The 27742-nt window shown below is 39.8% G+C and overlaps 1 protein-coding gene across 2 annotated transcripts in view; it reads left to right on the forward strand.

Moving 5' to 3' along the window:
• Positions 1 to 27742, forward strand: part of RAPGEF5 (Rap guanine nucleotide exchange factor 5) — a 220618-nt gene that overhangs the window by 160465 nt on the left and 32411 nt on the right. For both annotated transcript variants that reach the window (XM_059396730.1, XM_059396731.1), the window contains exons 12-18: positions 12177 to 12255; positions 16484 to 16628; positions 17613 to 17710; positions 20144 to 20174; positions 21136 to 21214; positions 23474 to 23623; positions 27376 to 27473. In XM_059396730.1, coding sequence (XP_059252713.1) covers positions 12177 to 12255; positions 16484 to 16628; positions 17613 to 17710; positions 20144 to 20174; positions 21136 to 21214; positions 23474 to 23623; positions 27376 to 27473 — 680 coding nt within the window. The remainder of the gene's footprint in view (positions 1 to 12176; positions 12256 to 16483; positions 16629 to 17612; positions 17711 to 20143; positions 20175 to 21135; positions 21215 to 23473; positions 23624 to 27375; positions 27474 to 27742) is intronic.

Below are 27742 nucleotides of genomic sequence, written 5' to 3' on the forward strand. Positions count from 1 at the left end.
CATTGTAGTTGGCTCAAGTTCTGCCAATGCTGATTGGCACAATGCAAGTGCATGTCTCAGAGTTATTATGACAATTTACTCTGTTTTACAGTCTCCTAGGGAGAGTGTTTGTTCTTTGGGGAAAAAAACATGCAAGGCAAATGTGTCTTCATCAGCATATTCTAGAAATCCACAGTAGTGAGATCAGGATAAAGTCACAATGCTTATCTCTCAGTAAATGTACTTTGCTTGCTTTGGATAATAGAGAAACTTAAGAAGCAGATCACATTACTCATCGTCTGTTTGAACGCCTAAGAATTTTCTGTGTATATATATTATTTGTTATTAGGTATGACTGCATGTAACAGAAAAACAGAAGATAACTTAAACAAGGTAGAAATATACTTATCTCTCATGTGAAAATACGAATAAATGGGGCCCCTGGGTGGTTCAGTCCTTAAGCGTCTGCCTTCAGCTCAGTTCATGATCCCAGGGTCCTGGGATCTAGCCCCACATCCTGCTCCCTCCTCAATGGGGAGCCTGCTTCTGCTTCTCCCAGTCCCTCTGCTTGAGTATTTATATATATAGAGAGAGAGAGAGAGAGAGCATGGAGCGCTCGAGAGCATGCAAAATACGGCCAACAAAAAGCAAAGTTCGATTCCTAAGAAATGAAAAATGGCATGTAATTTTATAAATGGAAGCTAATGTTAGTTTGTTTTGATACTTTAGATCCCAGGCCATAATTATATTTCTGTCTCTTTAAAAAAATGTAAAAATATTGTGATTTAAAGCATTACATAATGGGGGTCATTGCTCAGTGGAGAGTCTGCTTCTCTCTTCCCCTATTCTTACACGCTCTTGATCACTCTCTCTCTCCCCCTCCCAAATAAACAAAGTCTCTCTTTTTTTTTTTTTTAAGATTGTATTTATTTATTTGACAGAGAACACAAGTAGCAGAGTGGCAGGCAGAGGAAAGGGAGAAGAAGACTCCCTGCTAAGCAGGGAGCCTGACACAGGGCTTCATCCCAGGACCCTGGGATCATGGCCTGAGCTGAGGCAGACCCTTAACCGACTGAGCCACCCAGGTGCCCCAATGAATAAAATCTTTAAAAAATATATATTTTCCACAAAACATCTGAGGCATGTACTAAAAAATATTTCCTATATTATGACTTCGACTAAGCGTAATAATAGCACAAATTAAATTTGTTCTCATAAAAATAGCTTCAGTATTTCATTATATTATTATTTTCCTGGTGATATTTTGGAATTCTTATGTACCTTCTGAGTGGGTCAAATCACCAGGACTCGTGTGATTTCAGTGCTATGAGAAACACCTAAGGATGTTTTAAGATGTGTAAGTAGATCGCTTATTTTGAAACAACACAAAACTGACTTATTAGAACCATTTGAGACAAAGGAGTTTGTATGAATGACTTTAGCCAAAAAGACAAAAATACCTTAACTGATGACAGTTAATACATATTTAATGGCTTGATTACCCAGATGTTGGACTAATAAGCATATATATGATCACTGAGGTGAGGAACAGACATGACTTTGATGTAGAAGTCAGTTTTTTTGTTTTTTTCTTTTAGGAAAGAGGACAAAATAAAATGTGACTAATGATTGTTAGTATCTGTAATGTTTGGTATGGAGAAGTTTATCTAGAAGGAAAAGAAGAGTTTTACAGTTTGTTTTAAAAAATTCAGTTTCTGCCTTTACACTTCATGTCCCTCAGCTCCTCCCTCTCCCGCTCCCCCCACCTGTGGTGCTTGTACATGTGCTTTAGAGAAAAAGCACATTCTAAAGCACTCTCTAAAAAACAAACAAACAAAAAAAACAAAACAACAACTTAAAAGAATTAGGAGTTTGTGGACTATCTTAATCCTTCCATGTGATGGTCAGTTCTACTTTTAGAAAAGGAAATGAGCTGATCCCTTATAGCTCTTTGCTACTTACCAAGTATTTGCTAGAAAATAAAAATGAAATTCGAGTAGGAATAAAGGAACTCTAGGATGCTGGTGTATAGATGGAAAATGACTTTATGGGGGCACTTTTGTCAATTCAGAAATAGAAAGACTAAGTTCCTCTATCTGCGGCACTCCTCCCTGTCCAGGACTCTGTTACTTTCCTGTACACCCATTACCTCCATGTCTGGTATGGACCATTTGGGTTCACAGCCTCAGAAGAGCAGAGTGCAGTGAAATCCAGAGCTGGAGATCAGCCCTCCTTGGGACCTAGGACCCTTCTGATATTAACCTGCAGCAATCAGTAGTTTTTCACCCTACCTAGCTCGGGCTTGGCGTCAATCATCCCACAAAGAGAGTATCAGACCTGCCTTCTAGAAAGAGTATGAGGAGCACAGATCGTGTGGGTAGAGCTCCTGGTATAGCACACAGGATGTGGTCAGTAGAGGGGGGCTTTTTCGATTATGTTCGAAGAGAATAGCTACTATCTTCCCTTCTCTACTTTTCCTTGTTGCCCATCAAAGCTGTTTTTGGCTTCCTGGTGCACACTAAAGAATAGATGTGGTTCAAAGCAAATTTGGGGCTCTCTAGGGCTAAAATGCATGCTGGCTGGGGGGTGTGGGTGAGGGATGGGAGTCTGAGTGGGGGTAGCGGTTTGTTCAGACATTCTCATGAACGGAATATTCATCAGCTTGGGACTATAAGCCCCCCATATGTGGTCCTTTTAGGATGTCACCAGTTAAATTTCAAACCCTATAAAAGTTGAGGCCTTAAAACTTGGCCTTCTCCATGGCAGCAAACACAGAGCTCAACCCCAAGCAATACATGTTCAGTCAGTGGTTGTGACCGAACCTTTATTTGTGACCCAAAAGCACTAGTCTCCCTTTCACTGGTGTGAGAAAAAAAGCAGCTATGCATTACTGAAAAGAACTCCAAAGATTGTTCTGGAACCTAGAGCACAAAAGCATCCCTGCTATCAGTCAGTGGATGAAATATTTGTCCTAGAAATAATTTTAAACATGGGCTACACAGTAAAGTGACTTTTCTAATTTTGGGCATTTTCAGATCGTGTAAGATCTTGTGCCAGATTGTTTAGAAAGAGGCTTAGTTATGTTTAATTGTGTTTAATTGTTTTTTTAAAGGCTTCTTTATTTTTTAAGATTTTATTTATTTGAGACAGAGACAGAATGAGAGACAGAGAGCAGGAGTGGGGAGGGTCAGAGGGAGAAGCAGACTCCCTGCTGAGCAGGAAGCCTGATGTGGGACTTAATCCTGAGACTCCGGGATCAATGACCAGAGCTGAAGGCAGTCACTTAACGAACTGAGCCACCCAGGCGCCCCTAAAAAACTTCATTTTTTTTTAAAGATTGCATTTATTTATTTGATACAGAGAGAGGGATTTTATTTTATTTATTTGACATAGAGAGGGGAAAAATATTTATTTATTTGCACACACAGGGGGAGAAGCAGAGGGAGTAGGAGAAGCAGGCTCCCCACTGAGCAGGGAGCCCAATTCGGGACTGGATCCCAGGACTCTGAGATCACGACCTGAGCCGAAGGCAGACACTTGACCGACTGAGCCACCCAGGCACCCCAAGACTTCAATTTTTAAAAATTTTATTCACTTATTTGTTGGGGGAGGAATGAGGGAGAGAGAGAGAGCCCAAGCAGGGGGAGCAGCAGGCAGAGGAAGAGGCAGGCTCCCCGCCAAGCAAGGAGCCTGACATGGGACTCGATCTCAGAATCCCCGGAGGCAGACACTTAACTGACTGAGCCACCCAGGCACCCCTAAAAGATTTCATTTTTAAGTAAGCTCCACACCCAATGTGGGCCTCAAACTCAGACAACCCTTAGATCAAGAGTCACACGCTCCACCATCTGAGCCGACCAGGCACCCTAGTTGTGTTTAATTTAAACTAGTAGATTGGTAGAGTATCTTTTTATTTTTAATATATCTAGTTATCACTCTTAGCTTTATTTTTTTTTAAGGATTTTATTTACTTATTTGAAACAGAGATCACAAGTAGGCAGAGAGGCAGGCAAAGAGAAAGGGGAAAGCAGGCTCCCTGCTGAGCAGAGAGCCCTATATGGGGCTCAATCCCAGGACCCTGGTATCATGACCTGAGCTGAAGGCAGAGGCTTAATCCACTGAGCCACTCGGGCATCCCTCATTCTTAGCTTTAAATCAAGGCAGTTGATTCTCGCTCAGCTTGGAGGAAAATAACTTCTCTCTCATAGCTCTAGAATTTGTTAAGCAGAAACAAAAAATAAAATCTTACTCATCTGAATTCAGTGATAATGATTCACAGTGACCAGGGTGGAAAAATTAACATTCCAAATGGTGATATATTCCAAGTTTTGGAAGAAAGCTGATAATAGAGATTCTTCATGGCGACTGGGAGATAAAAATATCATACCTTGTCCTAAGTTGATTCCATTCTTAAAATTATTGCTTCAAATAACCATGCCCCAGACTTCTAATTTAGGATTTGATGTTTCAATTAATTTTTTCTTCATTTTGTGACATTTTGGAGTGTTTAATGGACAAGCACTTAGGGACACAGTTTGTGTCTTTAAGAATGCATTCTGTGACGTTAATCACACCAGATGGGGCAACTCCGAGAGTCGGCTGTGTGAGCCTGAGTGACTCCTGCAACTGGTTAATAATTTTTGTTGGTAGATGCTGGCAGATTGGTATTGAAGGCTCCGTACCCATGACACTTCCCACGTTCTAATCTTATACTGTTAAATAAAATGATACTTAGATTGATCAGGAAGAAATACTTCCTCCCAGCTTATTGTGAGAGCCGCTGCTCTTACTAATCAGGAAACTATAACACCTGCAAGAAGAGTCTTTGGGGAAAACAGTGCGATAGATGGTGTGAAGGCAATTATCAGAATATCCTTGGTTCCTTCTAGTCTCACTCTCACTAACATATTGCAAGGGGCATCTCTCGAAAGCCCTCAGACATGCACACCATCCACACACGAAATCCTGTGGCCTTTGAATGTGAGCAAAGTCTTATGGACCTCCCTCCAGCAAATTTTGACACTCAGGATCTGCTCTCCTATCCATCACCCTTCCTTGTTGGCTTCTGTTATGTTTGTGTCTCCCTGTTCTCCTGTTTCTCTCTCTCTTGTCTCCCCCCTTCCTGAACTCATCCTTCTCTTAGCATTGCCCAAATGTGAACATACACCCCAGCTCAGCCCTCAGCTCCCTGCTCACAACTTGCTGGGGTTTTATCTGAGAGCTGATGTTGTTTCGGCCACTCTCTCTCCTTCTTATGGAGCTCCCATAATCACCCAGACCTCTTTAGCGAGCTCTAGTCTTTGATATGTCTGCCCAGTATCTTCACTTAAAGTAACCTTAGGGAACTCAAGCTGCAAGTATTTAAAAAGTACACTCATTTTCCCTCTCCTGATTTTCCCTTTATCCAGTCTGACTGTCCTGATGTAGCAAGTGTAATCTGTATCTCTTGTCATTTCTGCCCTTGAAAATTTCTATTCACTTCCCTTTTCCTATAAAACAAGCCCCAGGCTTCTTGCTCTAGGGCTTAAAGACCCTCCAGGAATTGGTTCCAACCTATTTTCTATCTTTACTTTGCAGTTACACATGTGATCCCTTCCATTGCTATTTCTAAACTTTACCGTAGACCAAGACTTAGAAAACTCACCTGTCCACAGACCGCTCATAAGAACAAGTGAAGCCAAGGAGGGCAGAGCTGTGATGAAACGCAGAGCGTTTAGTGCTGAGGGCAACTCAGCACTAAACCAAGTTGGCTTATGAGATGTGGGCCGGGTATTGCCAGATCTTCTGATTATTTTGTTTCGTTTTGTTTAAAGATTAATTTATTCGTTTTAGAGAGAGTGTGTGAATGAGGGTGGGGGGGAAAGCCATCTCAAGCAGACTCCCCACTAAGCGTGACCCCAACCCTGAGATCATGACCTGAGCCGAAATCAGTAGTCAGATGCTTAACCGACTGAGCCACCCAGGCGTCCAGGTCTTCTGATTTTTAAATATTGTCACGTAACAAAAAGTATCTTTAACGGCTAGACATGGCCCAGAGGCCACAGGTTTGACTTGGCAGCAGACACACACGCTGTCACTCCTTCACTCACATTTATTTAACCTCTTTATCCACCAATAATTCTTCTTCTTCTTCTTTTTAAGATTTCATTTATTTATTTGACAGAGAGATAGAGGTAGAGAGCACAAGCGGAGGGAATGACAGAGGGAGAGGGAGAAGCAGGCTTCCCACTGAGCAGGGAGCCTGACGCACGGCTTGATCCTAGCACCCTGGGATTATGACCTAACCATCTGAGCCACCCAGGCACCCCTCCACCTGTTCTTCTTAGAAGTTCAGGGGTGACCCCCCATGGCACCTTCCTTGGCACGTTGGGGTTTCCTTCATCCCTTAGAACATTTATGATTGGTGCTGCCCAGTTGAGGTGGTACCTTATTTAGTTCATTTCATGGGGACAAAAGTCTCAGCTCCCTGACTAATTATGAGCTTGAAGCCACAGCTCCCTCGTGCTTTCTTGTCTCTTACCCCCAAATCCCTTAGCAAATACCTTCTATATAGTCAGTTCCCAGTACTCGGTTTTTCCTTGGTTGATTGGTAAGACTTGGAGAATTGGAAAAGGGTCTGAATATTATTTTATGAAAGTAAGAACAGGTGGTACTTATTGAGTGCCTAATGTACACCATGTTCTCTGCCAGGTATTTGAGAATACGCTATTCTGTTAATTAATTCTGTTTAATTCTGCCTGCAGTTCTGCTAGATGTGGATATGATACCCACTTTATAGCTGACTTAACCAAGGCCCAGAGAGGTTCAACATTGCGCCCAAGGCTATCCAGGTAGAAATTCAGCTCTCTGATCCCCTTGGTACTTTCCACACTGTTTTTCTAAGTTTCCTAGCAGGTTTAGCAGACACACATGCAAGAGTCACAAATAGGTTGTAATTAAAATTGTGCCTAGACGCTGAGAGAAGCTGAGGGCTGGGACAGCAGGAGCTCATGGGGCCTGTCACCTCTCTCCCCTCCCAGGGTGACTTGCAAACGTGACTCTTGGTGTGGAGAACGTAGAAAGCCCTGGGTTTATTAGTGCATGTTCCTTCTAGTGACATTTTTAAAAGGCAGCATGTGAAATGTTACATAGTTCAGAACATAATTCCTGTTGCATTCAAATCGTTTTTTCCTAAAGAATGATGGGATTCCAAAACCAAATTTTTCAAGTTACGATAAGAACAGATTTCATTATTTGAAGAGTGCCACCCAAGCTCTGTATGTAGTAAACTCCTGTCATGAAAGAGGTGACCTTTAAAATCTGATGTAGAAACAGCATTCAATGAATAAGCATTTTTTATGTAACCAATAAGGAAAAATAAAACAAGATCTTAAGATTTGGTTATTTTAGAATAGCTAAGCAATACTTTGGCAAAGTATAAAAATATCCAGGAATTGAGTGAATTTAAAAAGCTGCATTTGAGGTCATGAATATTGCTTTCAGAAATGTCAAATAAACTGAGGAAAAAGCATAGCTCTTAAGGGCATAGCACTTGAACCTATGGTTCAGGTATGAACGTTAATTTTTTTTTTTTTTTAATTTGTGCTTAATCAAGTTACATGGTACATTTTGGCACTGCTTCTCGAAAAATAATGGCAAGTCATAATATTCCCGGACCAGAAACAAGACCTTTCAAGTACAGAGTTTTTCTTGGCGAAATAAAGTTTAAGTAGAACATACTTTAGAGTGCCTTAAATTCCATTGCATCTAGAGTAGAAATATAAGTGAAACAAAACTGCTAACAGTACTTTAGGGAATGTGGGTCATTATAGAAATGTTGAATATTCACATTACCATACTTCGTTTAAATAGCAACTATTGGCAGTTGTCTGTCAAAATTCTTACCATTTGCTTTCTTGGCAATTCACTTATACCAAAAAAGAAAGAAAGAAGAAAGAAAAGCACTAAGCTAGACCCTTTTGAAACATATAGATCAGTTCCTCTGAATTGATTACATTTATGTAACAGAACCCTATAAAAAAGATCTGTACCAAACCAGTTACTAGTCCACCTGACACAACTTTAGGATGCTCCAGAAACACTTGCGTTTTACAGAAATAATGGACATTTTAGTGCTTGATACATTTCAAGCGAGAATGAGAAGATATTTTAATATCTGCGTAAAAGAAAAATACATTCAAGTAAAATCAAATGAAAATGGACAGTTCTTTTCTTATACCTTAAGATTTAGACAATAACAGATGAGGGGAAAGTCCTGTATTAACATCATTATGGTCATGAGTTTCAGAGTAATTTCTTTTTTTTTTTATTTAATTTTGTTTTTTCAGTGTCCCGAGATTCATTGCTTTTAGAGTCATTTCTATCAAAGCTTTAGATTTTGACTATACCTTGATGTATTTTATTTCAAGTGAACATAATGCTTAAAACTAATAGTATCTGCTTTCCAGTTTTGATTGTTACCAGCATGTTTCTTTTATACTGCGAGAATACTTCCTATACTTAAAAAAGCCACAACATAAATATCTTTTATTTGGGGGGAGCAGGAGAATACTCGCAAAAGGATGGCTGAATACTTTTGTCAGTGATGAACCAAGAATTTGGGATTTGATTTAGTGATTGATTTAATGAATAGAATTTCAAAGGAAAGATGTTTGTCTGTTAATACCTAGGTATTCACAGAATTAGAAAACAAAATGAATAGATCTTTTTATTCAGAATGTTAGTGTATATGGCAACTACGAATTTGTTTAAATAAAAGATACTTTTATACACAAAGGTGCTTTTCTGCCTAAGGTCTTAAATTAAATTACTGTTAATTAAGCACTATATAATATAATAGATAATTATAGTGTTTTAATGTGGATGCCAGAGGATGTGCTAGTCTTTCTAAATGGCTATTGTTGGCTAATAGTCTTCAGGGGATCATTTGTATAGCCATTGTGGTTCCAAAAATATCTCTGAATACCATGGGACAGTCTTTTTTGATACATGGCTATTACAAAATGCATTTTTATTTGAAATGTGTCATTTTGGTTATATCGTTCAATTACTTTCGTGGGCAACAAAAAAATACCAGTGCTGAAAGAGAGTAAGGGAAAGCTCTTTATATAGAGAAAAATTTCATGACAATATGGTAGTTAAATAGGGAAAGATTTGAATCAAGGGCAAAGGGAATCTGTACTCTTTTGAGGAATTTTAGCAGTTCGGTAGGACTTTAACTGGAGATGTTTTCATGTAGCCTTGTTGTTTTTATTTTAATTAATATTTCTGTTGCAAAGAGATAATTAGGTAAATGCTGTTGAATATTAAATATGGTAGTAGCTTAGGGGAAAGCATTTCTGGGTCAAAGCCCTTAACAAAATATCATCACATGTGAGCTCATTAATTGAATCGAACGCCAAATGGTTTTGCCACCATATGAACCAGACTTCTCACAGTCACTCAGCTCATTATCCAAGGCTGTTCCAGAATGGAATGACTGGTTATGTCAAAGTTTAATGGCATTCTTTTTCATCTCAGTTGCTAATGGAGTAAATTTTGATTAGAGAAGAGTTCCAGCCTCCTTGAATCAGCTAAGTATAAGAACATTCCAAAGAGTCTGAACCTATGTCCCATCAAGTATTCTGAACGCTGAATGGTGAGGTTCGCAGGCTCTCCCCCAGCGGCTTCTGTGTATCGTCTGCTCTGATCTGTAAGGGCCCACAGAGAACCTTCAAATCGATTTTAGGCTACTCTGTGGTTCTTGCTGCCTGTACCTAGCACTGAATGCAAAAAAGACTCAATTTCTAACGAGAGCAGAGAGCTTGAAGATACTCATCACCCACATTTATTACAGAGCCGTGTTAGAATTGGTGACCATCCCTGCTCAGTAGTGTCCCAGAGGGCTAGTTTTTAAGTAGTATTTCAAAATATCCTAGGGGTTCAGACGTTATGCCACTGTTTGATTTTTCTTGAAACTATTTTAAGAACTGTGATGAAGGACACACAGACCTCCAAAATGTATATTTCAAGATTTTCATTAGGATAACCAAGTGATGAACTTCTGTTGCCAGGTTAACTAGTTTGGGGGGCTGGTCTTAGAGTACGGTTTCTCTTGCCTTTCCGGGCAGATGAATATTTGAAACTGCACAGAATCTTTCCTGTGAATTTGGAAATTATGTTGGCGGTCACAGCTTGCCAGTCACTTTTGTAAACAGGGTCTCTAGGAGAGAGCTCCCAGGCCTTCTGTGAGTGGAGGCTGTGCGTGTGCGTTCACACTGAATTGTCCAACCAGCCACACTCCCAAAGTTACCTTCAGCATATAGGGCTGCAGAGCTCTATACAGGGCTGTTCCTTCCCCTACACACTGGATAGGGCTTCGTTTCTGCCTAGCAAGGCCCAGACACATCTGTTTGAGAACTTAACTTTTACAAGTAACAGTAAACTGGAACAGAGACCGTTAATATATTGCAGTGTGATACATTATACGCGTAGGCTTATTTGACTTTATGGGTGCCATTTGTCAAATTTATTTTTTTAATAAGGAATACTGTTACTTAGCATAAATAAGTAAATATCTTTAAAAAAAACTTTCTTAATACTCTTCTAGCATCTCTGGTTCATTTCACTTCAAGCCATTCTGCAGTTAGAAAGGAAGTTTGTTTTTTGTTTTGTTTTGTTTTGTTTTGTTTTGTTTTAACCTGACCATTTGCAGTCACTTATTGGTGTAAATTGGGATGATCTTGATGTTCTGCAACCAAACAAAACAATTAATTAAGCAAGGGGCAGCTGACAAGGATTGGAGATATCTTTCACTACCTCTTTATATCAGAGTTTTGTGTTCGTAAGCATAGCCTTGTTGTTTTGCATTGATCACTTCTTATAGTAAACGTTATTGGTTATTTCTAAAAATTCAGGCATTTTTAGATGCCATAGACCTCAACATAGACCTTCAGAGCTCTGTACAGGGCGATTCTTTCTCATATACACTCAGTATAGCTCTTGGAGAGCATAAATGGTATCGCGTGTACAAGCTCATTATTCTTACCACTGATTAATTACTACTTCAGATTCCTAGAAATTTATGTTCAGGATGTAAAAGACATAAAAATGAAATTAATTGAAAAAGAATTTTAAGTTAAGGAGGCTGGATAAAAATAAGTATGGCAAGAGCTCTACTTTGCACTATACATGTGATTTTTTTCTGTCAATTTGGAAATGATATTGGGGGGTCAGGGTTTACCTGTTTAGCTGTCCCATATTACATGTAAGTTGGACTTTTCCAAGAACACTCAAGGCCAAGAGGCAATAAAAATCAAAGCTTTTTTTGTCAGTGGAGGAGGTAGGGAAGGGATTGGGAAGGAGTATATCATGGTACGTTATCCCTGCTCCCCATATTTAAAAAAAAAATTTTTTTTAAAGATTTTATGTGTTTATTTGACAGAGAAAGATCACAAGTAGGCTGCGGGGCAGGCAGAGAGAGAGAGAGAGAGAGGAGGAAGCAGGCTCCCCGCTGAGCAAAGAGCCCGATGCAGGACTCTATCCCAGGACCCTGGGATCATGACCTGAACCGAAGGCAGAGGCTTTAACCCACTGAGTCACCCAGGCGCCCCTGCTTTCCATATTTAACAGGACTTAGCTGTGTCTCTCTCCACCGCAGTACGATCACCCACCACATTTCCAGCTTTTCATAGATGTATTTGAGAGAGAAAGGTGAGTGGCCTTGGAACCTGTTATGTGTCCTCTAAGTTTTATTATCCATTGTTCTTGGCCTAGACTTAGGTAAATGACTTTAGAAAGCCTTAATTTATTAGAACATGCGAGCTTCATTCCCTGTCGGGCTGGAGTATATACCCCAGAAATACCATAAAATTTATCTTTAAAAGGACATTATTTATGCATTGGGTTTCTATAACATCTTTACCCACAAAAATAAATGATGTTTTAGGGAGCGAAAAAAATAACAAGTTGTATGTTTAGAGAGCCTTGCAACAAAAAAAATAATCCCATTGCTTGAGGTGTTCTGTGTAAGGAGTTTTAAAAATCTTAACTTCAACAAATAATGTATTTTTTGGTTAAAATTCTCCTATCCTAACTCCTCTCACAACCACCACCACTTACTGTATTTCTGCCACACGTGCTGTTTGAGAGCCTGGAGAAGCAGCTGCCCTTCTTATCACTGGTGTGCTTACCTTGTGTTTGTTTTTCTTTCTTTGCAGAGACCCTCCTTGATGACTTCCTCCTCACGTACACGGTCTTCATGACAACTGATGACTTGTGCCAGGCGCTGTTGAGGCAATATCCTTCATTAACTTCAGGATGCTGTGCTGGCTTCCTCTCAGACAGATGTCTCACATTAGGAATTAACTGCCTTTCTTAATTTACTCAGCCCCTCTGTAGAGTGTGGATCGGTTAAATATTAATGTAATGATATCCAAGGTAAAAGATGAAATGAGACAGAATAGACAGGGAGAACGGGAAGGCGGGGCTGCTGTTCTCACCTTCTGGGTTGTGGGTAAATTGTACTGTTTGTGCTATGTTTTCTTCAAACATAGTTCTCACTGAGGTAAGTTTGGCCCACTGGGTAAAGCCCAGAGTCAAGAGGTTGGGTGGACAGGCCATAAGTGAACTTGTAAGACAACCAGGCCGTTAGTGCCAGGGGACTTGGGCAGGAAAATGTATGTGCATGATTCCATGTTTCTCTGTAAGCGTCCCGGGGCCCGGTGAGCCATCCCCAACGTGGGAGGTTGAAACTACCCCCTAATCAACTGTCATCTTTCAGAAGCTTTGTGAAGACATGTGCTGTTAGAATGACAGGTGTGATGAGGTTAATGGCGAGTTAGGGAAGCTTTATGATTTGATGCATGAACTAGAAGGGGTGCAACAGATGAAAGACCATAAAGGCAAGCCAAGTAAACTTACACAGAGTCTCCATACGGGCTTCACGACTCACAGTGTGCAAGAAAGGAGCTTCAGAAGCACTTAAGAAGTCTGTTAACTGTCAGGTATTTATCAAACCAAACTGAAGATTCCACTAAAGCCCTAGTGAACATTTTTAGGAAGATGGATTTTTTTTTATGCATATACCTGAGTTTTATTGAGTCATAATGGTAGTGGTCTTGGTAATATTGTCCTGTTAAATGATCGTTGCATTTTTACCCAGCTTGATAGCCTTTTCCTGCTTAAAAGAATACCTTAAAACTCCATAAAGGGCATACCTGAAATAAAATCTCTCTTAAAAAATATATAAACTAGAAATCATGATTACTCAGTAGTACTTTGCTTTGTCTATATGGCCACACAAAGCTACATTTTTTTTTAATATTTTATTTACTTATTTGACAGACAGAGATCACAAGTAGGCAGAGAGGCAGGCAGAGAGAGAAGAGGAAGCAGGCTCCCCACCAAGCAGAGAGCCCGATGCGGGGTTCGAGCCAGGACCCTGGGATCATGACCTGAGCTGAAAGCAGAGGCTTTAACCCACTAAGCCATCCAGGCACCCCCAAAGCTACATTTCTTGGGGAGCTTTTTGAACTGGTTCATAAAACTGGCCTTGAAACATTACCCATTTTGAATTTAGAGAATTTTAAAAACAGATTTCTTCCACAGCTTCCAAGTGGATGTTATTAAAAAATTCTGCAAAAATTACAAGGTTTTCAAGTTCTTCTTTAATAGTGTTTTAGAAAAATAACTATGAGCTAATTTCTTCTACCTTTTAATGCTAAAGACTTTTCCAAAAGTATTACCATCTATTAAACCATATAGTTTGCTTCATAGCAAATAGATGCCTTCAAACCATTGTTTTTAATTAGAATCCTAATAGGGACACCTGGGTGGCTCAGTCAGTTCAGCATCCAGCTCTTGATTTTGGTTCAGGTCATGATCTCAGTGTCCTGAGATCCAGCCCCGTGTCAGGCTCCCCTCTTGGCATGGAAGCTGCTGAAAATTCTCTCTCTCCTTCTGCCCCTCCCCACATCCCTCTCTCTTTAAATAAAAATAGATAAATAATAAATAAATAAATAGGATCTAGTATTATTTGTGATTATTGAGTAATTTAATGCCTCATAGAATTTCCCTGAAGAGTCTAAAACTTCACTTTCATATAACCATGTTTTAAGTCTTTGACTAAGACATGTTCTATGAAAATTTAGTTCAGATTCTTACTTAGCAGCCTTTTTACTAATTATCAAAACCCATGAAATCCATACTCTGCTTTTTGTGAAATAATACAAACCACAAACAAGAATATGGCATCCGTATTTAATTCGTGAGATTTTTTTGTGCCCCTTAGTGAAGCTATCTTATATATCCCACTGCCATCTCCTTCTAAGGAGTGGTCTGAGGTCTGAATTAGTTTTTGTTGTTTGTCTCCCATTGTTTTTAAACATTAGTTATAGATTAGAGCCATTTTTGCTGTGTTTGGGTATCTGAGACAGGTACTTTTACTGTGATAGAATTTTATACTTTTTAGCTTTTATCATCATAAAAAGTATTATGTAAGCTTCCAGCCTTAGGCTAGCTAATGTTCAGTGCACTACACTGAAGGTATAATTGTCATCCAGTGACATTCCCATTATTCCTGTCCTCTGGCTATGTTTATAAATCAGTATAATCTAGCATGGGAAAAATGTATAAAAGTGAATTCACCCTGATAAAGAAAACAGAGTAATCCAAATGTTAAATTTAATCACTAACATTTTTGAAAAATACATCTTGTAGGCAAAACAAGATGAAACAAATAAATGGTAGTAACTGTGAATGGAGAAGTCCCTGAAATGGCTCTATCCTACAGGTCCATAATTATAAAACATAGATGCAGTGGTAATAATTAAGCCCACCCCGTGGGGCGCCTGGGTCGCTCAGTCATTAAGCATCTGTCTTCGGCTCAGGTCTTGATCCCAGGGTCCTGGGATCCAGCCCCACATCGGGCTCCCTGCTCAGCAGGAGGCCTACTTTTCCCTCTCCCAATCCCCTTGCTTATGTTCCCTCTCTTGCTGCGTCTCTGTCAAATAAATTAAAAAAAAAAAGAAAAAGCCCGCCTCCTGGCTTATACATGCTGACCTAAAAGAAAGAAGTTGTTAGTGTTTCTGAATTTTCTAGGTTTTCTTCTTTATATTGGTTAGGGCATGGTAGTCACAGGAAAAGAAGAACATGACCTTTGTACAAGTGGAAATAATGTAGGCTATAATATTTTATATTTTGTCTGTTAAGAGAAAAAAACAGGGGAAAATGGATGTTTTAACAGATGCTTTGTGGGTTTGCCTGAGTCTGTTACTCACACAGAAATTAAAAAAAAAAAAAAATGCCCTGGATGTATTCTTGCAAGTTAGAGAGACAGTGACTAAAATATGTTTTAAAATATTTACAAAGGCTGACATAGATACTCATATTTTGCAGTTATATTTCAGCATTAAATAGTGGAGAATCCTGCCCAGCAGGCCCAAGTTCTCCCTGTCCTTGGTATCATAGCATTTCCTTTTCCTATGTAACTTTCCAGTATGTACGAGACGGTCAGAAATGATAATTTGGGGAGCAAAAACACTAGGTTGATTTGGAAAATGCCAAGCTTTCGTCTTATCCCCAAAGCTTTAAGCACATTGCTTTTGGGGAGTTGTTATTTTTATGTAATTTGAACAGCACAGTTTGCCCCTGTTATCTTCCAGTATATATCATTCAGGGTGATGAAATTTTTCTTATAAATAAGCATAGTTAATGGAAGCAGGTGATCCCAACGTATTTTCTTGTGTGCTTTCTTGCTCAACAATATGCTGAGTGTTCGCCATCCATAAATGTACCACTAGACCATCAGTCTTACAGCTGTAGATTGCCTATTAATGGATCTGTGATGATTTAGCTAAGTATCCAGTGTTTGACCCATTTAGGTTATTCCTATTTTACTTTTTTATTCCGATGAAAATGAAAAGTAGTAGTCCTTTTTAATTACATTTACATGCTTATCCAGTCCTTTATTCCAAGCAGATTCCTGGGAGTGGGCATATAAATAACAGCACAAATGATACTCCAGAAATCAGTGCCCATAGGGGCTAATTGAGAAGTGACTGCTTTTATCAATTGTGAATTTCTGAAAATCAAAGGATATCTGGCCTAGTTCTGATATAACTTTTATGGAAGGTGTCTACCTATGTAATGAGGCCAGCACTGCTGTCGCCACCCTTGAAATTCATGGGCCACTTAGAATCTCTTCGTGGTGGCATTGACCCGTGCTGCCGGTGGGACTGTGTCAGCAGCTGTCAATGCAAATCATCTAATTAACCTTCACGACCTGCCACGAAGCACACGGACATCATTTTCCTGGGTTTACTTACTTTTGCTCTTTCTGGTGCACACCTTTGCTCTTGCCACCCATGCTCTTTTCTTCCCCCAGGCTTAGATACTTGCAGATTCTTTGGCAAATGCTTTAGCATGTTTTGTGAAAATAAGAATACGTGCATCTCTTCATATTTTCAATTAAAGAGCACAATGCAATATTTCCAACAATGCAATATTCTCTCTTAACCATTTGCACCTATTCTGCTAAGAAGTATCAAGGCAAAGAAGAAAACTCAGATGTTCCTTGTCGGAAACGTAAGGTTTTGCATCTTGTGTCCCAATGGATTGCCCTCTACAAAGACTGGTTACATGAAGACGAACATTCAAAAATGTTCTTAAAGGTAATGTAAAACTTCAAGATATTCTTTGATTCCAAATGCCTGATTTTATTTTCAGTTCTGTACTTCAAAAATCCTTTTGTAGGGGGCAGTCAAGCAGCTTTTTTGTCATATTCAAGGTGTGATTCAAAGAAAATATTAATTTGTTTTTATTTATTTTTTAAAGATTCTATTTATTTTAGAGAGAGGGAGTGAGTGAGCAAGAGAGATCACAAGCAGGAGGGTAGGGCAAAGAGGGAGAAAAAGACTCCCCACTAAGCAGGGAGCCTGATACAGGACTCGATCCCAGGACCCTGAGATCATGAGATCATGACCTGAGCCGAAGGCAGATGCTTAACTGACTCAGCCACCCAGGTGCCCTGTTTTGATTTTTGAGGCCTGCTATTCTATACATAGATAAAACTTTTTTTAATTGAAAATAATCCATTATGAAAAAAAATGTAGGCAGTCAGTTTTACATTTGCTAATTTAAGGTTATTTTATATAATTCATGGGAATTTTGATTACAGATGAAATAGTTAAGGTAGATAAAACATACAAGCCGGGCTTGGAGCTCAATCCCAGGACTCTGGGATCATGACCTGAGCCCAAGATGCTTAACTGACTCAGCCACCCAGGTGCCTCAAAAACTAATGTTATTTTCAAAACAACTGGGTAATAAGATTCAGTCCATTTTTTTTCTTTCCAAGTGACTATGTGGGTATTATTTTTTAAATATAGAATAGGCATGAGAATCTCGAGTAGCCTTCCAGGTATCTCTAAGTTTAGCATTGACTACGTATGGCCCCTGACAGCTGTGAGAAAGCCACACAGTTGAGTGAGGAGCTAGGAGGCGGAATCCCACCTAGGATCTCACTGGTATTGGTCTAACCCCCTCATGATCCTTCATTCCACCTGTTCCCTCAGCAGGTTAACTGTCATCCAAATCCTAGTCCTGACAGGATAGGCATTTCAGCCACCATTTTTCTTTCTTCCCCTGCCCCCCAGACCATATACAGGAACGTGCTGGATGACGTCTATGAATATCCAATACTTGAAAAAGAACTGAAAGAGTTTCAGAAGATACTTGGAATGCACCGTCGCCAGTGAGTACCTACACCTTTCCGTATTACAGTTAATAAATAGAGTAGCAAAGGTGATAGAATCCGAGTGTCTTACAAAGTTCATTTTGAACACTTTGTATCTGGGATCCCTTGATTCCTTAGCTTTTCTAGTAGTGAATTGTGTATCTTGCTTTTATATCAAAATGAATGAATACAATATCAAGCTTATTGGCTATTTTTTCCACTTACATGCCGATTTTTAATTTTTATTTATTTTAATTATTTATTTTTATTAACATATAATGTATTATTAGCCCCAGGGGTACAGGTCTGTGAATCATCAGGCTTGCACAATTCACAACACTCACCATAGCACATACCCTCCTCCCCAGTGTCCATCACCCAGCCACCCCATCCCTTCCATCCCCCAACCCTGTAGCAACCCTCAGTTTGTTTCCTGAGATTAAGTGTCCCTTATGGTTTATCTCCCTCCCAATCCCATCTTGTTTCAATTTTTCCTCCCTTCCCCTATGATCCTCTGCCTTGTTTCTTAAATTCCACATATCAGTGAGATCATATGATAATGGTCTTTCTCTAATTGACTTATTTCACTTAGCATAATACCTTCTAGTTCTAGCCACTTCATTGCAAATGGCAAAATTTCTTTTTTTTTTTTTTATGGCTGCATAATATTGCTATTTTTTTTTTACACTGTTTGATACCATAGAAACCAACAGAGCTAGAACAACCTGGATACATAAAAACAATTCTTTAGTAAGTTATTATTTAATTTTAAAAGTGTAAATATTTAACTTGTCATTTAGGGGGCTCATAGCTGTCTTTAATGGAATAGGGGAAAAAAAGTTTTAGAAATAGGTTTCAGCAAGTCATGAAGCATTTTTTTTTTCAAATGTTTTTTTTTAATTATTATTATTTATTTGACAGACAGAGATTACAAGTAATCAGAGAGGCAGGCAGAGAGAGAGAGGAGGAAGCAGGCTCCCTGCTGAGCAGAGAGCCCAATGTGGGGCTCGATCCCAGGACCCCAAGATCATGACCTGAGCCGAAGGCAGAGGTTTTAACCCTCTGAGCCACCCAGGCACTCCAAGTCATGAAGCATTTTTAAAGCTTCATCTTATGGATTCCCTGGGGCTTCTATATCAATTTAGAAAGATTAAAGAAAACCATTTACTCCCTGACTTTTGGTATGTGTAAGTATCCCCAAGGTATCTCTCATTAGTCTTTCAGATTGCCAGCACCTGATTGACCACTAATTCTCCTTACCAATATTAGTGAATGAAAACATGAGGTCATTATTCAGTTTTCAGATAGAGCTGCAAACTTAATCTGAAAGGAAAAACTGTTCTCCGATTTGCAGTGTACTTTCTATTTAGTAAACATGAAATGCACATGTTGTCAAGTTGTGAGAAACTTCTATGAAGATTTCAGCAGTCACAGAGGCATTTCTCATAGAAAGTGTTAATTTAGGCCTTTCAGATGATTAATTTGAGACTTCAAGCCTGACCTAATTTTAGTAAAGAGAGATCCTATTGCAAATTAACTGTCTATATAAATTAATTTTAGGGCACAAACAAATCATGTAACAGCTTTAGTCCTCAGTCATGAAAATCACATTTAGAAATTCAGAAATGAGATGCAGTATGGGACAGTGTTAGAAATAAAGTTGGGAATTTAGGTGATGTTCCTTTGTCACGGTCTACACTGTAATAAGTTCTCAGCACCTAAAATGAGTATGAAAATGTGAACAAATAAATGAAACAGGAAAGAAAAAGCGAGACAACCTTTCCATCAAAATAATCCCCCACGTAAAAGTTGGTCTTTGCTATAAGGCAGGCCTGGTTACCCTTGGGAAACTTTAATTCATGGGTTAATGCATTTATATGCATTCAGTACATTAATGGAACTTAATACATCCCATTTTAAAAACTCAAATAAAATGAGAAATAATAGATTGAAATAAGAAAGTGATATAAGAGATGGTTTTTGCCTCTTTGGTGAAAGATTATGAGTTATCTCTAGATTCTAGAAAAAGGTTTGAGCTGGGGATCTACAGAACATCCCCTACTTCCACCATACACAGAGACATTCTGGAAAAGTTGTGCCTTGATTAACTTAACCATCTGAATAACAAGAATTTCACCCAATCTATCAGTATATGAGAAAACTCAGAATTTCTGCGGACTGACTAAACCTAGTTCATCCTTCAGCACTCACTTTCTGTGCATAGAAAGTAAAATATACCCATTGAGCAGATAGCATCTTTTCTTTCTCATTCAGTCGAAACCCAGAGCCCAAGGTCAAGGGTGTTATACATAGGGACCTAATGAATACCAGGTTTTATCTTTCTGAAAAGCAAAATCATCTGCCCAGGGCCTGAAAATTAATCTTCTGTGGCAATCACTGCATTATTCTGGGTTTGGGACAAAGACTGACTTCTTTTCCTTTTCCTTTCAGCACTGTAGATGAATATTCACCACAAAGGAAGGTGAGGCAGACCTTTCTCTATCCGAAATGGGGCCGTCAAGTTGGGAGACCTTGCTTGGCCTCAGTTGGCCTTTCTTCATAATTAAAATGAACCTGCCTCTCGCAGACCAAGGGGTAGTCAGGGAAGCCAGGGGCTGTGGCTTATGTGCATTTCACGGCCTCACTTCACCTTGCTTGAGCCGCTGTAGATCCAGATCAGACGCTGGCCACGTGCCCTTGACTTGACATTCTGCATATTTTTGGAAACTCAGAGTTTCTCCAGTGTTCCCAGAGTGATATAAATTTTAATTTGAAACATTGATGTGAAAAAAAAAAAAAAGAAGGAAAGAAAAAGAAATGCAGGCAAGAATCTTGACTGCAAGGGTAAGGAAGTCTCGTAATGAGCAAAAGGTTTGTACTTTTCAACCCAACAAAAAGGGAAAGAAGGAGTGTGTTTCCTATTCACCTTGAAGGGGAAATGCACAATGAGATGTCAGGCACACGTTTTGTAGAAGCTCATCTATCAGGTGGATAATCATAATGAATAATGTACTTATTTCCCTTAAGCGAGTCCTGGTGCTACAGCAGAAGCGTGCAACCACCTAAAGTTGCTTTGTTCCAAAGCGTGGTTAATGTTGGGATATCCCTCTCTAGCGAAGAATCTGTGGGTGTTTGTGGTAGCCAGAGGTTCAAAATCAGGCCAATACTTTCCAGCATGTTGCAGGGAATAATTATAGGAGCTTTTTGCAATGCTCCTGGCTTTGGCCAAGGTCTGCTGTGTTGCTCAGCATCTTTACCTCCACATGCATGAATAGTGGTAACCCCCTACTTAGTCCTCTAAAATTGGATGGGTGGATTTCATATTTTAAAAAAATGAAAGAAAGAAAAATTGGCTAGCTCTTTTGGAACATGTTGTAAACAGCTGTGGTTTTCCAAAGGGCAGGAATGCATTCATTCATTGTTCTCTTTCTCGCTTCTCACAGAATAAAGCCCTTTTCCACCAATTCAGTCTTAAGGAGAACTGGCTCCAGCACAGAGGAACTGTGACTGAAACAGAGGAAAGTGAGTGTCGTTTTAACGAGGGTTTGGGGTAGGTGGAGTCGCAGTTAATCACCCTCATTCTCCAGCATTAACACATCAGCCCGCCTTGGAACATTTCCAGCCATCACAGCCCTGTGACCTGTGTCGAACACGTTCACACCCAATATGATGGTCGTTATTTTCTTGCTTCAAGTGTGGCCATTTTCTTCACCCTACACCAGTGTCTCAGGGGCCAAGGATGTTTCTGATTGGGAAGGGAGGAAAGAAAACTTGAAACAAGCGCTTCTTGACTTTCTCAGGGAGAGGTGCAGCATTGCCGGGAAGGTACTCCCTGTTCCTCTTGGTTGCTTTCTCCCTTGATCGGTCAGCTCGCTGTCTGGGACTGACTGGAAAGCCCATTAAAGCCAATATGTGGGGCTTTGGTGGGGCAGTCCCTGAGATGAAGAGAAGAGACTCTTGGCAAGAAGACCAGAAGGACAGGAGTGTGGCCGAAATCCCCCTGCAAGACAGTGCTACGTGCCCAGACCTCCCACCCTCGGTCAGCACTCCCCAAAGCTCCCCGGTGACAGGGCTCGGACCCACTCTGAAGATGCTTGCCCAGTAGGGGTGGGGAAGGGTTGATAACCTTTAGCCCCATGAAGGTGCTTCCTTCTATGTTACTCCCTTGTACCAGAGAAGGAAATGACTTCCTTCTGTGTGCATAAAGGTTGAGTCGAGTGCAGAGCCTGGGGAAACACAACAATGGAAACATTCACGCTCTTGTGACTAGGAGGTTTCTCTTAGAGCCCACCTCTCCATCTGGGCTGAAATTCTAAGTGTGAACTCTTCCTGTCTGCTCTGCTTCTCACATACTTAAACAACAAAGTGTCACACCCAGGCTTCTGCTGCTACGCGGGATTTGTGGAAGCTGGGAAAGAAATGACCTTACCTCCTGATTCCTTAGTTGTTGACCCTCCAAGCTGATTTGTCTTCCAGTTGAACCAGATAATTTCCCAAGCTGAGTTACAAAAAGTGGAAGTGTTTCGAGACCCCTGGCCTCATTTTGTTTATCTGTTTACGAAGCGGGTTTTAAGCTTTCCTCATATTCAGTGGCTTGTGCACTGGATCTTGTCTTGCTCAAAAATTTGATTTTTCTGTGGAAGCAAAAAAGCTTTTGTTGCCTCTCACATGTCTGTGGACAACACATAAAACAACTGTTCGTTAGATGCTATTGTTTTAGTGACATACTGAACCAAACCAAGACCAAAATATTTTCCGTGCCTTCCGGTAATGTTTACTTTGAGGTTCCTACACATAAACTCATTTTTCTTTTGCCTCATCTGCCTTTCTGTGGGAAGCATTCCTGGGCTTATTTTTGGGGGGGCCATTTAAATTGCATGTAAGATTTCTCTAGGAACTGCGCTCCCCCTTTGTTTTTTTATTTTTTTGCAACATGGCAGAGAAGAATATTATCTTTTTGAAAGAAGCTAGTATTTTATAATTCAAAGTAGCTATTGTAAGAAACAATATATCAGTTATCTCCACTGCTATTTAACAGATTCTGCTCTCAAATCAGGAAGAAAATCTTTTCCAGGACCCCAAGTCACCCTGGTAGTGATGATGTCCTAGTAATAATTATTTGCACTGCATACAACAAAAAGGATATTAAAAGGGCTAGAAATGTGCCTTTCCTTTGGAAACCAGACTCACCCACATCTTGATCAGGGACATCATTATTAAATGATCAAGATGCCTGAACACAGAAACCATGGCAAACGGGCAGATTTTTTTATATAAGCTTAAGAGAGCTCCAATAGCAAAATGTGATGTTCCTGATTGAATCAACAGTGACTGCCTGGAAATGGAGTATAAAATAAAAATTTATGAGTGAGATATCTTAATACAGTGCTTTGGGAAATCTCAGTAACCCTCAAAGAAGGGACTCAGAGCTATAAGTTATGTACGCTCCCCTGCACCCCATCCCCTGTGCCATGGTCAGGCTGTCTCCACCGTGAGCAGAGCACGTGGCTTTTGTAACATAGGTCTCTCATTCCAGTTTGGGAAGCCTAAATCCTTGGCGCACTGATTCACCAGCTTTCTAACCGCCTGTATCTCCCGCGTGGCCAAGCACCTATTTCTCTATGGATGCCCTCAGGCACCCGAGCGCAGACACAAATATGTAAATCAAGTTGTGTAAGTTTTACACTGAAGAGAATAGGCTGGTAGATGCCTTCATTTGGAAATGTCTGTACCTCAGGTCTCCAGTTCCCTGTTGACTAACGATTCTTGTGCTGTATGCAGTCTTTTGCCACGTGTACATAACGGAGCACTCCTATGTCAGTGTGAAGGCCAAAGTTTCCAGTACAGCACAGGAGATCCTGAAAGTTGTGGCAGAAAAGATCCAGCATGCAGAAGAGGAGCTGGCTCTGGTGGCTGTCACGTTCTCTGGGGGTAAACTGTTTTCTATCCTGGAATATTAATCTTTCCCCGGGTCGCCTCTGAGAGGAGGAGAGTCGACATTTTTATAGAGTAAACGCACGACTTGTCCCTTCTGGGTCCGCAGCTGGGTGACCACAGGAACAATAAGAAGCTGCCTGGCAGAGGCGTTTCCATGACAACAGCTGGATACTGTGGGATCCTGAATTTCCTCCCCAAGAACGGATAAAGGGCCATGCCAGTGTTTTGAAATATATTATAAAGCTTTTCATATTTTATACTCTAGATAAGCCTACTTTCATATTTAAATTAACTTGGGAAATTGCTAAAGGATGAAATTACTTTAGGAAGGAAAAAGAAAGACAGCCTTGAACTAGTCGAATTTGCTGGCTGACAGTTTAATACTTAAAAAGACTCCCCGTTGAAGGAAATAAAAACTCCAATAAGCTGAAAGCTCGCAGGCTGTGTTCGTTCAGGTGGACGTGGGGAGTAAGGTCTAGTTATAGCTTTTCCTTCTGCTGGGCCTTATTTATCCTCAGAGAATGGTTTATTGTCTGTTTTGAATAAGATCACACAGATTACAAGCTGACACTATTGATCTACGTGACCTGAACGGACCCCTTCGTTTTCACTGGGGCCTGTCAGATCTCAATGTTGCTGGCCTCCTTTTTGGCTTACAGTCTTTATTTAATATCTCATTAACCCTGAGAAAAATACAAAGAAAGTGACTTAGCATCAGTAGTTGAAAAATGGGAGTACTGTGTGAACCAGTCAACCAGAGATGGGGCGAGAGGGAGAGGGGGGAGCAGATAACCAGCGTTCCTGTTTACCCTTTGTTACCAGGCTAGGGGAAGGAGGAGAAGATCACCAAGAATTTAACTTGGTGTTAAAGCATTTCTGTGACAGAAGCAGGTAAAACCGTCCTATAAACTAGCAGATGACATATGCAAACCGCCTAGCCCCTCTCCCTGGGCCTCTCGAGAGTCCCTCCTCCCTCTCAAGGGGCCCTACTTGTGCATCCCATCAAAACATTATCTAGAGAAAAAGAGCAAAAGTGGAAGAAACATCTGGACTACATGAATTTTAATGTGTTGAATTTTTAATAAAATATTTCAGGCATTCCAGTTAGATACAATTAATGTGTATTATGTTTCATTTTAAGTGACCAAAAATATTAAGTGATTCTAAATAATATTACACTTCATCAAAACCATCATTTGCCTCTCAAGACAGTACCGTTACAGAAAGTCGTCATTGGGTCCCCACTGTGGAGGAGGAAGGACCCTGAGAGAACTTGGTAGCACACCTGAGACCCCCCCCTCTCCCTGGGGGCTGACTCCGAGTCAGCCCAGAGCCACGCTTGAACCTGGAGAGTAATGAGTAGCTGTTTTACTACTCAATATCTATTTGATGGCCATGAAATACCATTTTTACACTCTATTAAATTAGATTCATCAGGGAGGCCAATGTTGTTCTAATGTATATAGACCCATTGCTAATCTTCTGTAGAAATATCAGCTTATTTCTTGAATTATCCCACAGATTTGGATATGTGCCATCATTTCCCATCAATTAGTACTTTTATCTGTTAAGAACCTTTCCGCCCATAGCTTAATAACCTCCAAACAATAATGCTCTATGAAGAAAAGGAAGGGAAAAAAAGTGTTGAATGTATTCCTTGCTCTAGTTACCCAATTTTCAGTAAATAGTCTTTTAAATACTTCAAAATGAAATTACAGTGAGATCTACTCTTATTTTCTTTTTGTCAAAAAAAGTTTAAAGATATTGCGAATGTGGAAGGTTTTGTGGATTTTTCTAAAAGGACTGGGGCTGTTATCCTCATCGCTTTCAGTAGGTTTCTAGCTGTTTTATACCCAGAGTAGGTGTAATGTATGTAGTAACAGAAACCTACCTCTCTATAGTTTTTCAGAGTTTAAAATTCTATGAGCTTTAACTTTCAGAGTGTAGTGACAAACCTGAAAATAAGAAAAAAAAAATATTTCCCAGAAAGTGGAAAAGTTACTCTCCGAAAGTCATGGCATTTTATTCTGTAGCAAGAGCAGAATGGCTCTCGTAAATTCTGATGTAGGGTAGACATGAGCACACACAGGGCTGCAAGAAATTGTAGCTAGAGAAAGAGGGAGGAGAGATGGAAGAACTTTGGAGCCCAGCCGTGTGGGACCATTTACCACACACGTCAACGGCCTGACATGAAAGTGCTATTGATCTTTATAATGCTGGGTCATAAAGAATATATTGGATTATCATTTGTGTACTCTGTATTAAGCAGAAATGTTCAAAACAAAATTTGGCCTTTGAACTGATTAAGTTATCTAGAAGAGGATACATGGAATATAGTATTCCCCAACCATGCTAGGTAGCTAAATGAAGCTGATTATGTTACAGTGCAATAAACTTGAAGGTTAGTTTAGTCAATTCGTATCTGTAATTTGTAGTTTGGAGGAGGACATTTTTTTTACAAAGAAGTCTATTGAGTTATAAGAGCACTCCAATGATGGTAGAAAAATGGCTGAGGGACAGGAATAATTTGTAACAAGGGAAATAGAAGAATACATGAAGAACACTCAGCTTTTCCAGTGATCCAGAAATTTAAAATAAACTGAGAAATCTATTTTTGGTTTTAGCTAAACAGCAAACTTACCACCAGGAATGATCAATGTTGGTTAATGTAAGAATTTGAAAGCAGTTTGGCAGTTTGTATCAAAATCGTTTAAAAAGTATTCATTCCCCTTTGACCTAGTAATTCCATTTCCCAGAAATTTTATAAAAATCATGTATGAGCAGCCAACGATTTATGCATTAGGATGTTGACTTCAGCAGTATATATTATGGCTGCTGTAATAATAGATCCCATTTACCAAGCCCCTATTAAGTACCAGACCCTGTGCTAGTATTTGCATATATTTTGCCATCTCATTAGTATGACAAAAACATTGGAAACTATTAAATTGGTCAGCAATAGAGGAAAGATTACATGATGGTATAATGGACTGTTATGTAACCGGTTTAACATGATATACATAGTTAATTTTGACAAGTGGATAAGTGCTTATAATAAAATCAGAATATAAAACCACATATGGAATAACTACAAATGTATATGTAGGTATCCATACTAATTATGAAGCATATGTGTAAGTAATTGCAATTATATGTTGTAGTTGTGGATGTCGTTTACACACATTAACATCAAGAGCAGAATAAAAACATACCCAAATATTACCAACATTACCATCCTATGGTTATCTGAGAGTGATGGGATTTTTTTTTTTTAAGATTTTATTTATTTATTTGACAGAGAGAGAGAATGCAAGCAGGGGAAGTGGCAGACAGAGAGAGAGGGAGACTCAGTTTCCCCGCTGAGCAAGGAGCCCAACATAGGGCTTGATTCCAGGACCCTGGGATCATGATCTGAGCCAAAGGCAGACTCTTAACCTACTGAGCCACCTGGGCAACCCCAAGTGATGGGATTATGAGTGACTTTTACTTTTTTCTCTAAACTGTTCTGTGTTCTAAAAAATGACTAAATATTACAAGAAGGCATTGCAATATCCACTCTGTGGATATTGAGCGGTGATGTCCATGGTACCATTGGTGCCATTGAACAGAGTATGCAGATCTGAATTAAATCTGCATTCTATTTGCTTTTAAATATTTTTCTTTGGCAATTTTCACTCTTTAGGTATACTGTGCATGCCTACTACTGTTCTCATGTTTCTAATTACTTTTTTTTTTTTTAAATAAAGAAAAGCATGAACTTCAGCCCAATGACTTGGCCAGCTCCAAATCCCTTGAAGCTTCGGGTCGGATATATGTCTACCGAAAAGACCTAGCTGACACTTTGGTAAGGACTTTTAGCCTTTACTTGAAACACAGATGGCAGACTAAAGTCATATTTTGTATGTTTTATAGTAAATGTTAGAAAAACACATCAAACTACTTCCTCCTCTAGCCAGCAATACACCTGGCAAGCAACACTGCCTTTGCAAATCAAAAACAGGTACACCTTGAAGAATCCTAAGCCTTCCTAGGTCAAAGCCTGCTTCTCTCGGGCCTCTGACATAAGGGATGTGAGAGAAGTGACCCCCCTGCCCATTAATCTTAATTCCATTC

This window comes from Mustela nigripes, chromosome 4 (assembly GCF_022355385.1).
Source record: "Mustela nigripes isolate SB6536 chromosome 4, MUSNIG.SB6536, whole genome shotgun sequence".
NCBI lineage: Eukaryota > Metazoa > Chordata > Mammalia > Carnivora > Mustelidae > Mustela > Mustela nigripes.